The sequence below is a fragment of the Notamacropus eugenii genome, chromosome 4, assembly GCF_028372415.1.
Source record: "Notamacropus eugenii isolate mMacEug1 chromosome 4, mMacEug1.pri_v2, whole genome shotgun sequence".
Lineage (NCBI taxonomy): Eukaryota > Metazoa > Chordata > Mammalia > Diprotodontia > Macropodidae > Notamacropus > Notamacropus eugenii.
In genome coordinates, this window is record NC_092875.1 from 173,190,826 (window position 1) to 173,208,073 (window position 17,248).

Below are 17,248 nucleotides of genomic sequence, written 5' to 3' on the forward strand. Positions count from 1 at the left end.
AGTGTGGCTTACTGGATAGGGGTTTGGCCTTGTAGGCATGGAATCAAGTCTGGACCAGCATGCCTGGCACTGTGCTGAGCTTTGGGAAAACCTGAGTCCAAGACCAATCACTGACACTTATTGATAGCTGTCATCTATATGGGTAGGTAGGTGGCACAGTAGATAGAGCGCTGGGCCTGGAATCAGAAAGACTCTTCTTGAGTTCAAATCCGGCCTCACACACTTACTAGCTGTGTGACCCTAGGTAGATCACTTAATTCTGTTTGGCTCAGTTTCCTCATCTGTAAAATGAGCTAGAGAAGGAAATGGCAAACCACTCCAGCGTCTTTGCCCAGAAAATCCCAAATGGGGTCATGAAAGTCTGAAACAACTGAACGATAACAAAGTTATATAGAGCTCTAAGGTTTGCAAAGCCCTATACATATATTATCTCATTTTACTTCCATTTTACAGGTGAGGAAATTGAGGCTTTTTAAAAGAGGTTAAGTGGCTTGTCCTGACCTGGGTCACACAGCTAGTAAGTATCCAGGGTAAGATGCAAACTTCAATCTCCTGGCTTCAAGTCCAGCTCTCTATTCCCTATTCCATATCTCAACAATATGACTCTAGGCAAGCGGCTTAACTCTCCAAATGCCTATGTCTAAACTTATAATTTGCCAGGCAGGTGCTGGCCTGAGTTGGTAGAGGGAATTGACTCAGCTTGAGTTCCCTATATTCATGAGTGCATAATATATGTATGTATGCATGTATTACTATACTATATTATGATATATCACATATGGATGTATATCCATATAAATATATATTACTTAGCATAGTATATATTTATTCATAAGGTGTCACAGAAGATAGAGTGCCAGGTCTGGAAGTCAGGAAGACTCATCTTCCTGAGTTCAAATGCAACCTCAGACACTTACGAGCTGTAGGACTCTGGGCAAGTCATTTAACCTTGTTTGCCTCAGTTTCATCATCTATAAAATGAGCTGGAGAAGGAAATAACAGACGACTCTACTACCTCTGCCAAGAAAACCCCAAATGGGGTCATGAAGAGTCAGATGCAACTGGACAACAATACATACTATACTAATTCGGCTAATAATGGCCCTTGCATCATAGCAATCACCCTCCATCCCCACTTTTGAAGCTTTTTGTTTTGTCATTTCTAAAGAATTTAAGTTGCGGGTCACTCAGAGGACAACAGAGGAGCATGATAGATTTAAGCAGGTTGCACCATATTATACATGAAGAATTTAATAGAATGAAAAACCATGAGGTTTAGAGATAGCAGGGGTCTCAGAAGTCATCCTGTCCAACTATACCTAGAGAGGTAGCAGTCAGTATTCAAGTGAAGGCTTTCTGACTCCAGGTCCAACTGTCTTTTCATTGCCTCAACATCTTTAGGAAAATATGATTAAGAAAAAAGGCAGGGAATCCTGCAGCAAGAAATGAAGGACAAGCACTAGGTGTCTCCACTGGAATCCACTCAATGTCAAGCAATCTAGGATGATGGCTCCTCAAAACACCGAGTGAACCACTGGGACTTGGTTTACTGGAAGACATGGACAAAAGGAAGGACATGAACAGATGGCTTGTTTTTGTCATTTAGAAATGATAAAACAAAACCCCACAAAACAAAAAACTTCAAAAATAGGGGTGAGTGTAATTGCTATTATGCAAAGGCCATTATTAACTGAATTAGTATAGTATATTGTTGTTGTTCAGTTGTGTCTGACTCTTCATGACCCCATTTGGGGTTTTCTTGGCAGGGTTACTAGAGTCGTTTTCTTCCATTGGTAGGTACCAGGTGCTACTCTAAACATTTTACAATTATTATTGATAAAATCAGATTCATAAAGTATCCAAGTGATTTTTATTTGTGTGTTTTAAGATCAGTTGAATTTCTTTTCTATCTTCCTCCACTTATGATAGGTGTGGTCTTTCCTACCTACGAGTCCAAGGAAAAAAGATAAACCCTGAACACAGAGGCAAAATTTGGTGACAGGACCACAAATATGTCTCAGGAGAAGAGACAGGATGCATACATGAGAGACAAGAACTTTATGATCAACTTTTTTGAATTGGGCTGAGAACATTCCACAGTACACTCAAACTTACGCCACATTGATATATGAAGAAAGAATAGCGAGGGGGAGTTGTATTAAAATAAGTTCTTCTGGTAAGATATCCAATCATTCTTTACAGAGACACATAATGCAGATGTTGTTTTCATTTCTAAAGCTGTTTCCTCAAGGGAAGAAGATCACTTCCCTTCACATGCAAGAATAAGATTGACATAGCTTCCTGATAATAACATTATAACCTTATTTTCAAAGCATTTACACATTCTTAGGAAGTAAATAATGAACATATTTTACTACAAATATGCCTCTGACGCATACTAACTACATGAGTATGGAAAAGTCACAACCTCTTTGCTCTAGACAAGAAAGAATGTGTCAGTGTGGATTGATAGATGGAATTTCTTCATTCTGCAATTTCATGTCTATGCCAGTAAAAATATACTATCGGGCATGTATCGGGCACAGTGGATAGAGCACCAGGGCTGGAGTCAGGAAGACCTGAGTTCAAATGTGACCTCAGAGATTTACTAGCTGTGTGACCTTGGGCAAGCTACTTAACTCTATTTGCCACAATTTCTCATCTGTAAAATGACCTGGAGAAAGAGATAGCAAACTACTCCAGTATCTTTGCTAAGAAATGGGGTCACAAAAGAATCAGATATGATTGAAAACAACTGATTAAAAACAATAAACTAATGAAAAAAAACCACAGGTCTAGCCCTTTTGTTCTTTATCCCTTGAAAATACAAAAATGTTAAATACACAGGATCCAGGGCTAGAAAGGACCTCAACACGCATCTAGTTCAAACCCTTTGTTTGCAGATGGGGAAACAAACTTAGAATCTGAGTGGCTTTGAAGTCTTCTTCCTCTAAGTCCAATATTCCTTACTCTATTTTCACTTCACTGATTTTTTTTCCTACAGTATTCCCTACTAAATGTCCCATTTTCCACTTTTGAAATCTCTACAAAGCAAACGAGAACTGAAGTTAAGAGTTAAACACTTGTGAATATCATTAAAATAGGCCAGTCTTCATTTTAAAATAATACTAGGTATTCACTGGGCACTCCATTCTCAGCTCTCACTTGGATCCTGTCAAAACATTATGAGTCTCAGCTTCTTTCAAAAGATGACTGATGACTAAAAACATATCTTACTAAACAGCTTCAATATTTTGTTCAACCTAGAGAAAATGAATTAAGCAAAAGTCAAAAAATTTATTCAAAAGCCATAACTGAAAGGAATTATGCAATAGACTTAACTGGACAGAACACTTTTCAAAGTGCTAAGGAAATTAAGATTATTTACATTATGCACTCACTGGCTCCTAAAGGTGAATCAAAGGAAAATTGATTTGGCAATATTTAGTTCATTTTTACAAGAGAGTACAAGATTAGAAGCACAAGATTTAAAGAAAATTACCTGACCATCAGTCTAATTCTCTCCTTTCAGGGACCTGGTGCACTAACAACTTATGCTGTGGAGCCACTAAAGTGAAAAAAATTCCGACTAGACAAAAGGAAGACAAAGACATATTTACCAAGTCTCTCACCTCTAGATAAATCTGGCAGCGAGTCAGTCAATAAATATTTAAGTACCTACTATGTGCTGGGCACTGTGCTAAGTGCTAGGACTAGGAAAAGAAGCAAAAGCAGTCCCTGCTCTCAAGGAACTCACCATCTAACAGGGAGAGACAAGAAGCAAATAAATTTGTACAGACAACCTATATGCAGGGAAAAATGGGAAATAATTAAGAGAGAGAAAGGCATTAGTATTAAGGAGAATTGGGAAATGCTTCCTGTAGGAGACAGGATTTTAGTTTGAACTTAAAGGAAGATAGGTGAAGATGAGAAGGGAAAGCATTCTACATAGGATGATCAGAAAAAAATTCTCAAACTTGAGAGATGGAGTGTCTTGTTCATGGAACAGCCAGAAGGTCAATGTCACTGCGTTGAAAAGTAAGGCATAAGAAGATGGGAAAGGTAGGAAGGTGGCTAGGTTGTGAAAGGCTTTGAATGTCAAACAGACGATTTTGTACTTGCTTCTGGAGGGGACAGGAAGCCACTGGAGTTTATTGAATAGGGGAGGACTATAACACGGTCAAGTCTGTGTTTCAGCAAAATCACCTTAGTGACTGAATGGGGTGGTGAGAGACTTGAGTCAGACAGACCAACTAGAAGGCTATAGCGATAATCCAGGTGTGAGGTGATGAGGGCTTGTACCAGGAGGATGTCAGTGCCAGAGGAGAAAAGGGGTTGTATTCAAGAGATTCAAGAACCTAAAGATGACTTTGCCTCTCTGCCCTAAGAGAATTAGACTGAATTATAGTGAAAGAACCAAATGTGTAATCTCATGCTAGACTTGAAGATGGAAGACCTAGATTCATTAGATTCAAAGAGTTTTGCTGGTGAGCACCTAGTTCAAAGTGGGTTTCCTTATTTTCAATTTCTTATAGAACTCATCAAACATTTGCCCTTTTGCCCTAGTAATACAAGATATAGAAAGGATCACTGTTTATGTTGTCTTGCCTAGGAAAGACTGAAATATGTTGAAAGTCCCTCTTTGAGTTCAAATCCAGCCTCAGATATCTATTAGTTGTGTGACCTGGGCAAGTCACTTAACCTTGTTTGGCTCAGTTTCCTCATCTGTAAAATGAACTGGAGAATGAAATGAAAATCACTCCAGTATCTGTCAAGAAAACCTCAAAATGGGGTCATGAAGAGTCAGACACAATTAAAACAATTGAAAAACAACAAGAAAAATGTTAGGAATTCGGAGATACATGTGCTCTGGTTTAGACAGACAGCTAAAAATCCTCCTAAGTTAGGACCTTTTTCTTGCTCCATGCTGCCAGCAGTCTATTTCTCTAGTGGCAGGGATGTCTCAGACTATACTTACCATCTCTGTTTCAGACACTGGTGTCTATTCTCATGAGTGCCTATGAATTACTTTAGAAAAGGAAGGGTCTGTTCTTTATTGTTTTATTCAGTCAAGCCCTCCCTGAGGCCAGAAACTCACAGATCTAGAGCCCTTAAGGACCTTAGAAGCCACAATCCAATCCCCTCATTCTACAAATGAGAAAAGTGCGGCTCCATCAATCAGGGAATGGCTGAACAAGTTGTGGTATATGAATATAGTGGTATACTATTGTACTATAAGAAATAATGAGCAGGCAGATTTCAGAAAAACCAGGAAAGACGTGAATGAACTGATGCTTAATGAAGTGAATAGAACCAGGAGAACATTGTACAAAGTAAGAGCAACACTGTGTGATGACCAACTGATTGACTTAACTCCTCTCAGCAATACAACAATCTAAGACAATTCCAAAAGACTCCTGATGGAAAATACTATCGACATCCAGAAAAAGAACTATTGAGTCAATGCAGATGAAAGCATATTATTTTCTTTCTTGTGGTTTTTCCCTTTTGTTCTGATTCTCCTTTCACAAAATGACTGATGTGGAAATATATATATATATATGTATGTGTATATATATATATATATATATATATAGAGAGAGAGAGAGAGAGAGAGAGAGAGAGAGAGAGAGAGAGAGACTATATCAGATTGCAAGCTGTTGTGGAAAGAGGGAAGTGGAGAGAGGGGGGAAATTAGAACTCAAAATCTTATGAAAGCAAAGTTGAAAACTAAAAATAAATATTTTTTTTAAGAAAGTAGAATTTATAAAGGAATTTTCATATTACAAATACTTTTTTTTATTCTTTAATCTGTATTCTAGCAAACTCTAAGATTAAAAAATGCAGAATAGTTGCTGACTTACATTGAAAACAGGGAGTTTCCTCACCAGGAGTTCCACGCATCAATCAAATGACAAATCCAGTGTACAAAAAAGATAAAGAGACAGAATTTGTCTGTGCAAAAGGATTCTATCCCTCTAAAGTTTTCATCTCTATCGGGTTTTGCTTCCACAAAGTAAAAAGCAGTGCATGTATCATTTTTCCATATATTTTCTTTTATCCTAGGAGAGGTTAGCATCAGCTATATCAATTGATCAACAATTATTTCTTAAACACACATCATGACTGAAATTAAACCAAGGCACGAAAAAGTGAATGTTGAAGTCTATCTTTACATGTAATTGGAAAAAATATACAATTAAGCAGAAGAAAAAAAAAAGAGAAAAGTGAGGTTCTAAGTGAGTGTCCAAGATCACACAGCTAGTAAATGTTAGCAGTTGGATTCGAATCTAGGTCTCCCTGACTTAACACTCTGAACCACTCTACTATTTTGTCTTCAGTTCTAGAATGGATTCATTTAGGAAAAACTCTTCCTGTTCTTACTGCAAGACTTTTAATTGCTCTGATGATAGAATCTTAATGTCTTTGGCTGATGCCCTGAATCTAGGGAACACATCAATAACACATAATGAGAGCTTAGTATATTTAAAACTAACCTGCAGGTGGGAAAAGGGCATATTAAGATAGCATGGTATCTCAATGCAAATTAATCCAATTATTCTGGAAAACAATTTGGAAGTATATGAGGAAAAGCTTATATACCAAACTATGAAAACCTGCTAGGCATATATTTCAAGGAGGTCAGAAACAGGAAGTTCCAGTACGTAAGAGAAACACTCCCAGACTTCCTTCTGTAGTAGCAAAGAACTGGAAACAAAGGTGGGAGTTGAAAGAACATGGAATATCTCAATAAACTGCATACAAATGTAAGGAACTTCACGGTACATTAAGAAATGATGAATTGTGAAACTATTTGTGTGAAATGATGCCCAGAATAGCATCATTCATCAAAGACTATACTATGAATGAAATGAAAAGATCACCAAAAGGAAACGTAACTATTAAAAAAACTATTAAGGGTCAGAAGGGCAGATAGATAATGAAGCTTTTCTCTAGCCTCTCTACCTTGGTTATGAGACAGAGATCAATGGCTGGGAGTGAGGAGATAATATAAGTAATGTATCCAGAAATAATTGTATTGTACCAAAAACAAAACAAAACAAAACCCCACACAACTACTTCAAAAGTACCTATTTTGCTTAAAGGAAACCCTAAACTGGAGTAGAAATGGGTAACCCAAACCAGTATAATTGATATGGAAGCTGGGTCAGTGACCATCTATTTGAAAGGAGGGAGATAAAAAATGAAAGGATGGGAGGGAAGTTGTCTATTCTGAGGAAAATTATAACAGGCACATGGCTCATTAGCTTGGAAGTGACATTTCCGCTCAATCTAAACTGACATTGTGATTAATGCAGTCTCCAGCCAGTACAAAACACAATGGATGGAAGGAAGAGTCTCTGGCTCTTTTTTGGTTTGTTTCACAGACCAGCAATATTAGTGATGAAAGAGCTTGGCTAAAAGGAAGGGGGTAACTGGGGGAGGGGGAGGGTGTTATCTTTTCAGCTGCACCAACTCGGAAATGAAAAAAAGGGGTTCCCTGGTAGAAGTCAAAGATAAATACAAAGACAAATAAAAACTGTGATTTCAGTTAGATAACTGGGCTAAATGACTGATAATGAAGAGCTGGGCTCATTGTCTCCCAGATGCTCAGGCAAGCTCCCATTAATGAACTGTTGACATTGTCAACGATGAGAAGAGGCACAATGGAAGCAGTGTTATTTATTGGTGTCTTCCCAGCACAGGGACAGCTGCGGCTCCCACAGAATGCTCTGAACAAAACCAGCTCCCTTCTGGCTTTATGGGGAGAATGCAGGGCTGTAGACTCAGTGACAGCGTGCAAACCAAGAGACTGTAACCTACCGTCTGCCTCTCACCATAGACTCTCAAGGGCAATTTTTATATGCACTTACCAAGTTCCAAGATGAAATCCATTGAGAAGTTATAAAATCACTTAAGTTTTATTTGTTTTAATTGCTACCATTATCTTAAAATTGCTGCTACAATTCACTTTCCATTTAGCCAACAAAGCGATCCTACAAAAGTTGAAGTCTGACCATGTCACACTCCTATTCAGTAAATTCTGGGGCTCTGGATCAGCTCCAGGACCAAATATAAAATCTTGTTTGGCTCTTAAAGTTCTTCAAAACTTGACCTCCTTCCTACTTATCCAGTCTTCATATACCTTACTCATCACCATGTACTCTGATTCAGTGACACAAGACAGTCGTCTCCCATGCCTGGAATGCTCTTCCTCCTCATCTCCACCTCCTGGTCTCTCTTTACTTCCTTTAAGCCATACCTTCCACAAGAAGTCTTTCCCTATCCCTCTCAAAGCCAGTGTCTTCCCTCTGAGATTATCTCCAATTTATACTATATACATCTTATTTGTAAAATGGTTTGTATGTTATCTTCCCCAGGAGATTATGACCTGCTTGAGGGGAGGAACTGTTTTATACCTTTGTATACCCAGCACGTAGCAAAGTGCCCGGCACACAGAAGGTGCTTAATAAATGTTTTGTTGATTTGACTTTGACTTCTATCTGCACACAAAATCGTAGTAAAACAAAAATCACCTATGTGACACAGGGCTCGGAGGAAAGTCGAGGTGTTCTAAATGTGACTCGTCTCCCCTGCTGGCAAAAAAATAAAAGAAAAAGGAAAAGAAAATGGATGCATCAAGGGAGACCCAGGATCTTGGACGAGGGAGGTCGTAGTTCTGCTGTACTCTATTGGAGTCAGAAACCAACTGGACCAGAACTGTTTCTGTAGATAAGGGGGAAAGGGCAAATTCAGAGGTGCTAAGTGCTATAGAATGCTTGTTACATACAAACAACTGTGTTAAACAACAGCCAATCTCCTTTGTTAACTTTTCAAAAAATTGTGATTGCCTTACTTCACTAAAAACAGAATCACCTATGTGAAGATGTGTCAAATAAGAGAGTCTCCAAGCAGAAATAAAAATAATGGATACCTCTGACTTTAATTCTAGTTAGAGCCAAAACCTTGCCTGGGTCACATAAACATAACATATCATAACAATGGTGATGATACTAGATGGCATTTATGAGACCCTTTAAGCTATGCAGAGAACTTTACAAACAATGCATCTGATCCTCATGAAAGCTCTCAGAAGTAAGCACTATTATTATCTCTGTTGTATGAAAGTGTGACTACCTGTCTTGTCCTTAATGTTTCAGGGCAGCCTTGCACAAATTTCTTAATCCACTTCTCTTGGGCCATGAAATTTATCTGAAATTAAAATTTATGTTTTGCTCCAAGAGTTGGCCTGGAATGTCTAACAGACCAGCTTTAGTTGATCACAAATTCAGGAATGTGCTTCAGGAATTCAAAAACAAGAAAAGATTCACTGCTTATTAAATGTCTGCTATGGGAAAGCTCTCTGCTGGGCTTAGTGGCTACACAGATGGGGAGGATGAGAAGTCATTGTCCTGTCCTCAAGGAGTTTATAATCTAATGTGGGGATCTAACTGGAACATAAATATGATACAAGGGAGTATGTAAAGAGAAATTTAAGCAAAGTGCTCTATGAGAATTTGAGGGAAAGAATAGATCACTTCCAGCTGGAGAGAGCAGAGGAGAAATAAGAAATTAACTTAACATAGGGGAACTCAGCACAGCAAAGACATGGGGGAAATGACAAGAAAAAGAGAAAAGAGTATAAAGAAAATGGGAAGAAAGGAGAGTGACAGTTAAAAGTTATATTGGGGACAATAATTCAGATCAAGTTACTTCTCAGGATATGAACACGTTGATTCTGGAAAGGTAACCCCAGACAAAAGAAGGCATCCAACTATAAATAGTCCTACTGTCCCTATGTTACCTGGGTAAAAAGTACTAGAGTTGTTGGTTCAGCCACCAGCAAAGAACTTTTGTGGAAATATACTATACATTTAAGAACAGCTAGAAAAACTATAAAAATCAATAGGTGACCATAGTTAAGTCATAATAAGCCCTGAGTAGAATGACAGGCAGGCACTATTAAAAGTGAAAACTGAATCTAGTTCTCAAGTGTTTACAATCCAAAGAATAGCAGACAGAGTGACTTGAGAGTCAGGAAAATCTGAGTTCAGATCCCAACTCTGGACACTTACTATGTGACTGAGCCTGGACCAGTGAACCTGTCTGCCTCAGTTTCCTCACTTATAAAATGAAGATAATAATAGCACCTACCTCACAGGTTATCTGAGTATCAAATATATACAGTGATATTGCAAAATTGAAAGCACTATATACATATTGGCTATTGGTTAAGAACTATATATATCTAAAAGTGAGGGGCAAGATGGGAAGAAAAGCGAAGGGCAGAAGGCAGCATCATTATGCTCCAGTGTATCCTGTGAGATCATGTGAGAACATGAAGAAGCTACTCTGAGAGGTAATGGAAAGCACTGACTCTGGAGGAAGGTGAGGTCTGGATTAAAATCCCATCTCTGATATATACCAACTGTATATCCATAGACACCATAGGGACTGGTCATTTAACTTCATTGAGTCTCAGTTTTCCTCATCTGTAAGATGGGACTAATAATGGCTCTACCAGAGATACTGTAGAAAATTAAATGAGATTTAGATAATAGAGATAAGTTATGAAGGACAGAATAAGACACCAGATATGGCCCACACAACATACAGGATCCTCTATGTTATTTGTGGGCCACTCTGGCTGCAGGTTGTGACTGCGCCAGATCAAAAAAGGGAAAAAAAGAAAAACTCCTCAGAAAGAGACCATGACATGGTCAAAGAGTCTAGTGATTCTCCCCCAATGGCAATACTTTGTGCAGTAACTGCACCTCCAAAGAATATGGGTTCCTGAGTCCTCTCTGTCAGTGCCTACATCCATGGCCACCCTGGACCCTGTGAATTTTTATGTGCCTTTGTACTCTGTGCCAGACATCATGGCATATCATGGCAGCCAAGAATAACTCCATAGAGTGTAGACAACAGGATAGACAGCATCCTCTTCCAGTTCCCATGTAAACATTCTCTGCCATGCTCAGCCCCAGTACTCTAGGGGATTGAATTAGACTCCACAGCCCTTTAATTACATGTAAATTTTAAAATGTGTAGAGGAGCCAAGGTGATCACACTACTCAGAGGGTGTTCAATCACACATCTCTAGGAGCTTACAGCCTGCTGCCGATTTCAATTCTGAAACCAACAAGCATTTTTCTCCTAAAGCTTTGAAGATTTTTTATTATACTAGAGGGCAAATATAACACAGTCCAGAAATTATTTCAATAAATTTAAGTCAGTAGAACCTGATGAAATATAGTACTGAAAACAAATAAGTATTTTTATTACAACACATACATCTTTTGTTTGTTATAGTTTTTATGTTATAGTGTGGACAGAGGAACCCTAACTACCACTGACTAGTTTGTGACCTTAAGCACACAGCTTCCCTGGGCCTCAGTTTTCTCATTTATAAAACTGAAGACCAAACTAGTTTCTACCAGAAGTTCCTTCAAGTCAAGTCTACATCTAGACAACTCTATTAGGTAAAGATTAAGTTATATAGAAAGGAAGTAAAATCTTTTTTTTCAGATACACAATTTTTATTCTCTTACTCTGATGCCTTATTTGTAGCGAGATGACCCTGGGCTCTCTGGCAGAGCACAGCTGAGGTGGGTCCTACCAAACTTGAGAAGCTGCCCAGAAATGGACTGAATGTATATATGTTGGTCAGCTAAGGATCAGCCTACGTAAGGCTAGGAGAGGCTCACCACCCACCAGATGGTCTGCTTACTCTTTGTTGTAGCAGAGGGGGTACCTATGTTGATGAAATGAAAGTTCTTGAAGTACTGGATCAGAAAAAGAAAATCAAATCTTTTTCTGATATTTTGATATTATTCCTCAATAATCTGAAGGGGTAAGATAGAGGAAAATATCTTTCCCTCCCTTATAGGGGAGGGGGAGAGGCAATCCTGGTAAAATGACTTGTCCAGGGTATCACAGCTAGTGAGGCTATACTTGAACTCAGATCCTCCTGACAACCACTGTGACACTTAGCTGCCCCTTCTCTTTATTTTACAACAAAGATCAGAATTCTTTTGGGGCATGGCATGAAGACTTACTTACAAATTAAGAAATATTTATGAAGCATCTAATAATAACAATAATAATGTTAGCCAGCACACATAGAGAGTGGCTTTATAAATACATAGGTTATAAAGATAATACATTTATTATCTCAAGTGATCTATATGCTGAGCAGTGAGTCGGGAATCAGAGTTCCCTCAAGATTATTACTAGGTTGCTTTTTTTTAAGAGTCTTCATGGAAAGGACTGGCTATGGACATAACACAGGCAGCAGCATCTACCAGGCTAGAAACGTCTGTCCTGAAGGCAGCAAGGTCAAGGGCATATGAATGACAAAACTGACACCCTTCCCACCATCTCTCTTCTGTTCTGGAAAAAGGTACCCAGCTAACTGGTGCAGTGGATAGAGAGCTGGACCTGGAGTCAAGAGGATGCCAACTCTGTGACCTTGGGCAAGCTAGTTGGTTGTCAGTTTCCTCAACTGTAAAATGAGAATATCACCTACCTCTCAAGGGTTGTTGTGAGGATTAAAGAGATAATCTTTATAAAGCACCTGGCACATAGTAAGTACTATATAAATGCTACCTATTATTATTACAAAGCCAGATTAATGAGGTGACACAACTTGCCAGCTGAATTATGGTAGCCAGGTGTGAGTGTGTTTATCTTTCAGTGATGGTTCTTGTTCACTGTCCTCCTGAGCTCAAAATCAGAAGTCGGTTCAAAAGTTCCATTCTCTTGGAGTTCTTCATAACAGTGATCTGCTATCATCTATCTGATTTTTCCTTCATCTGGAATTTCCTCACTTTGACATTAATTTATCAAGTGAAAAAAGGAAATATGCCCCAAAAGGAAGTCCAAGAAAAATTATCAAGATATAATCTGAAATGATGCCCAGAACTTTCACAAATAGGGCAGATCAGAGTACCAGGCTTAGATGATCAAGGCAACTGATGCTTGCTGGGGAATTTTGAAGTCCCTCCCAAATGATTTCATTTGCCAGGATATGTCTATAAAACTAGAGTAAATTGCTGAACTAAGACTAATGATAATAATAATAATAGCTTATATATAGCTCCAGGTACTTTACAAATATTAACTCCTTTGATCCTCACAACATCCCTGGTAGGTAGGTGCTACTATTCTCCCCATTTTATAGATGAGGAAACTGAGGCAAACAGAGATTAGGCAACCTGCCTAAGGTGGAACAGCTAGTGAGCGTCTGTTTTGCCTTATCAGTTATACCACTTAGCTGCCTCAATTATGTGAATATCTTAAACCAACCAAACAAAAACCCTCCATATCTTGAAGGGAACATTAAGAGTTTGTCCCAAGAGAATGATCTTTTGCATCAAATTTACTTTGCCTTGTCACATGTGCCTGAGCCCTTCAAGTCAATTATTCAAAACATTCGAAGTTCAAAATTTCATAGTATTTGTAAAACATTTAGTACAGTGCCTGGCACATAGCAGGTGCTACATAAATGCTACCTGCTATAGTGTTCTCTCTTGAAGGAAGAGCAAAAGAAGATTGAGGGTGCCCCCCCCACAACTTCACTAATTCTTGCAGGTGATCAGGAGGCTCCCGTTCCCTTGGCTACAAAATGTCCTGCCCTCTGGTTATCTTAGGGTTGGTGTCTGTTTCTGCTTCACTGCTTTCTCTTCTTTCTTCTTTTCTTTTATATCCATTCTTCATTCTCTCCTTGCCTTCTTTCTAGTTTCCTTTCTCTCTTTCCTTTCTTCCCTTCCTTCCATTCAAGCTTTCTCCTCCCCACCCTCTCTTCATTTTTCTCAGTTCCCTCCTCCTTTTCCATTTCCAAGTTTCCTCCATTTTTTCCTTCTTCCTATCTCTCTCTTCTCTTTCTTGCCCTTTTTCTCCATCCTACCTTCCTTCTCTTCTACCCAGTCTCTCCTGGCTCCAGTGGGCAGTGTGGGAGGGAGCACAGACTAGGTGGTTAGGAAGAAAAATAACTATTTTTCCAAGGACAAGAATGCTTCCCAGGGAGCCAGGATCATCAGTCACGGGTTCAAGACAAGGGGGTGGCAGTAGTTAATAAAATCCACATGTTTTGACAAGGAGCTGGGGCCAGAGACATATATGCTACTCAAAGCTCTGCGAAGAAAGTCGAAGCCAACCCTCCTCCCTCTACTCCCCACAGGGCTGAATGACTAAAGGACAGCGTGGCATCTTGCATCACGAGTTTTGTCATCGATTGAGCAAAAGAAGCCAAAGTCCGATGCCAATAAACCATGCCTCTCTGAGGAATTATTCTGGTAATGCAGCGGAAGAGATGACAGATTCCTACAGACAACTTTACAGTATTTAGCTTGTCCTCATTATCACCTACGCGGAGTATGGAGAACCGCAGAAAACAGCTAGGGGCCACCTCCATCCTTGCCAGTAGTCAATCCGCTGCCTCTGAACAATGTACTCGTTTTCTTCTTGATTCACCAAGACAGTGATGTCAGCAAGCATTTATTAAGCACCTACCATGGGTCGGACTTTTTTGTAGGGGCTTTATTGTAGGGGCTTAGTAAATGTTAGAATTTCTGAGTTCTTGTCTTTGGGGATAAGAATAGGAGCAAATGGCTTGCATACCCCTCGCTACCTTAAAGCAAACAAATCTCCAATCTGTGTCACGAGATAACCAACAGATAGAACCATGTTACCTACCTAATTGTCCTGCTGTTTCTTGGAAAAATCTCAGCTTTTCCTTTTCATTTAAACCGTCAACTTTGTTCTCCCAGGACTTTTCTCAGTTCCCTTTCCTGACTCTGACCTTAACAATTTGTGAGACCGTAGGCAACTGACAATCTCTGGGCCTCAGTTTCCTTATTTGTAAAATGAAGTGACTGGACTTCATGGCTTCTGAGGACCCTTCTAGCATCTCCTAGTATAACAAGTCTATACTAGGAAACAAGCGGTGATGACCTGTGGTCAAGCTCATTTCCAAGTTTCCAACTGATCAACAGTAGGTAACTTGCCTCTCTCTCTCTCTCTCTCTCTCTCTCTCTCTCTCTCTCTCTCTCTCTCTCTCTCTCTCTCTCTCTCTCTCTCTCTCTCTCTCTCTCTCTCTCTCTGTCTCTCTCTCTCTCTGTCTCTCTCTGTCTCTGTCTCTCTCTTCTCTCTCTCTCTGTCTCTGTCTCTCTCTCTGTGTCTCTGTCTCTGTGTCTCTGTGTCTCTGTCTCTGTCTCTGTCTCTCTCTCTCTCTCTCTCTCTCTCTCTCTCTCTCTCTCTCTCTCTCTCTCTCTCTCTCTCTCTGTCTCTTTGTCTGTCTGTCTGTCTCTCCCTCCCTCCCCCCGTTTATATCTGCATGAGGCCAGCTTCAATAGATGTTAACCGGGCGTTTTCTATTTTATTTTTCTGGCCCCCTTAGCAAGGGAGGAAGAGACGTAATATTTACGACTACAATAACTCTCTCATCTTTCTTCTTCCCCTCCTGATCTCTTACTTCAAGCTGTAGTCAGTCAATAAGAATTTATTAAGCGCCTTCAAAGTTCCAGGCACTTCATTACATTTTCAAAATGATCTCGCAAGCTCTTTTCTTACTAATATCCTTCACTTAATAAACACTCCTTCCACGTCGTTTTTCCCTCTTCCCTTCTCCTCCCTCCTCCCAAGTATGCCAAGCGGACAAGTCACAGATGAGTAAAGAAGGGGAGAAAGGGAGGCGTCTCCAACCAACCTTGCAGGAGCGGGGACCGTGACAGCTCGGGTCGGTCCTCGGGAAAGGAGTCTCGGAGCCGCTGGAAGAGGCGTCCCAGGTCCGAGTAGCTCCGGTGCAAGTACAGAACGTTGCGGTCCGACCACTCCGTGCGGATCTCGAAGAACTCCTCCTCGTCGCCCCGTCGGTTGATGATCAGCCTCCGGATGCCATTCACCCAGCAGCCCCGCACGAACATGTTCACCAGCGAAGTGCCCTCAAATACCGCAGATGCCATGCCCGCGGTGGCCGCACATGCCCCGGACGAGGGAGGGCGCCCCGTCTAGCCGCGCCCGGGGAGCAAGAGAAACAGAAGGGGAGGCGGAGTGGGCTGGCTTGAGGACGCCGGGCTTTTGACTCCCGGATCCAAACGGGCAAAACAGCGTTGGCTTCCTTCTGCGCTCCCTCAGAGGCGCTGGCTTTTAAGGAAACTTTTCATCACGGGTTGCTCTGGTCTACGTTGCCGGGTGTGAGGGCAGCCCTTCCCCCTCTTCTCTGCTGGCAGACAGGCTCCCCCGGCCCCCCGGCTCCCCGGCCCCCTGGCCCCAGAGGAAGTGGTTTTCGGGAGGCTAGACAGCCTGCAAGGCTGTGCAAACTGCCCGCCCTCTCGTTTGGCCCCGCAAGGGTCACCTCTGGCTCCTTGACTCGCCTCGGAGGTGGACGCCCACTCTCCCAGTTCCTCCAAATGCCGAGGTGGCTAGACAGCCGGGGTGCCGGGGTTCCCCCGGCCCCCGCCTCCGCTTAAGTAGAGGAGTTTCCCGAGGGTAAATCCCTGGGCTCGGGGAAGCAGCTGCCGCCACCTCCGCCTCCGCCTCTTCGCCCCGACACTCCCGCGGAGGGACCGCCCGCGCGCCCCCCACCCCGCACCCCCGGAGAGGCGAGCAGGAGCAACTGAACGAGTCCAGCGAGCTCCTCTCTCCCCGGACTGCGTGGTGAGGGGTGGCAGAAGCCCGTGCAAAACCCCTGGTCTGCCTTGACTCCGCGGGAAGTGCCAAACTGGGGGTGCGATGAGAACACACTCCTCCTTTTCCTTTTCCTCCTCCTCCTCCGCCGCCGGGCTACTGGGCTGATGCCGCTACCGCCCTCCTAGCTGATGCTCGCACTGGTTAAGCCACAGCCTTCCCCTAAAACCACGTCCCTCCCTCCCCGGTCCGGTGCCTTCTGCTCCGGGTCTCGTCCCTCCTCGCCGAGTCGCTGATTGGGCCACCAAGCAAGGAAGAAGAGCCCGAGGACCCAGACACCCTCAGCCCCTCCTGCATGGACGGCTTCTCTTTTTCTTTTTGAAATCTCGGAAGTAAGCGGGCTTGGGTGGAGGCGCGCCTGCCACCCGCCTGACTTCAGAAGATATCGCAAATGTTCCTTTCTTCTTTCTACCCTTCTTAGACCTCCGCCCCTAGGAGGGGGCTCCGAGCTTGGCCCAGGCCCCGGGCTCCCGCTGGGGCAGACTCAGCGTCGTGTGGGGGTGGAGTAAAGGTGGGCGGGAGCCTCGGTAGGGAGGGGACATATATAGTTTTGTTTTTT

General features: G+C 41.7%; 1 protein-coding gene across 1 annotated transcript in view; it reads right to left on the reverse strand.

Moving 5' to 3' along the window:
• Positions 1-16,584, reverse strand: part of PXDC1 (PX domain containing 1) — a 55,780-nt gene extending 39,196 nt beyond the window's left edge. Inside the window, exon 1 of the mRNA XM_072603695.1 lies at positions 15,710-16,584. Coding sequence (XP_072459796.1) covers positions 15,710-15,965 — 256 coding nt within the window. The 5' untranslated portion in view covers positions 15,966-16,584. The remainder of the gene's footprint in view (positions 1-15,709) is intronic.
• Between the last annotated feature and the right edge of the window lie 664 nt (positions 16,585-17,248).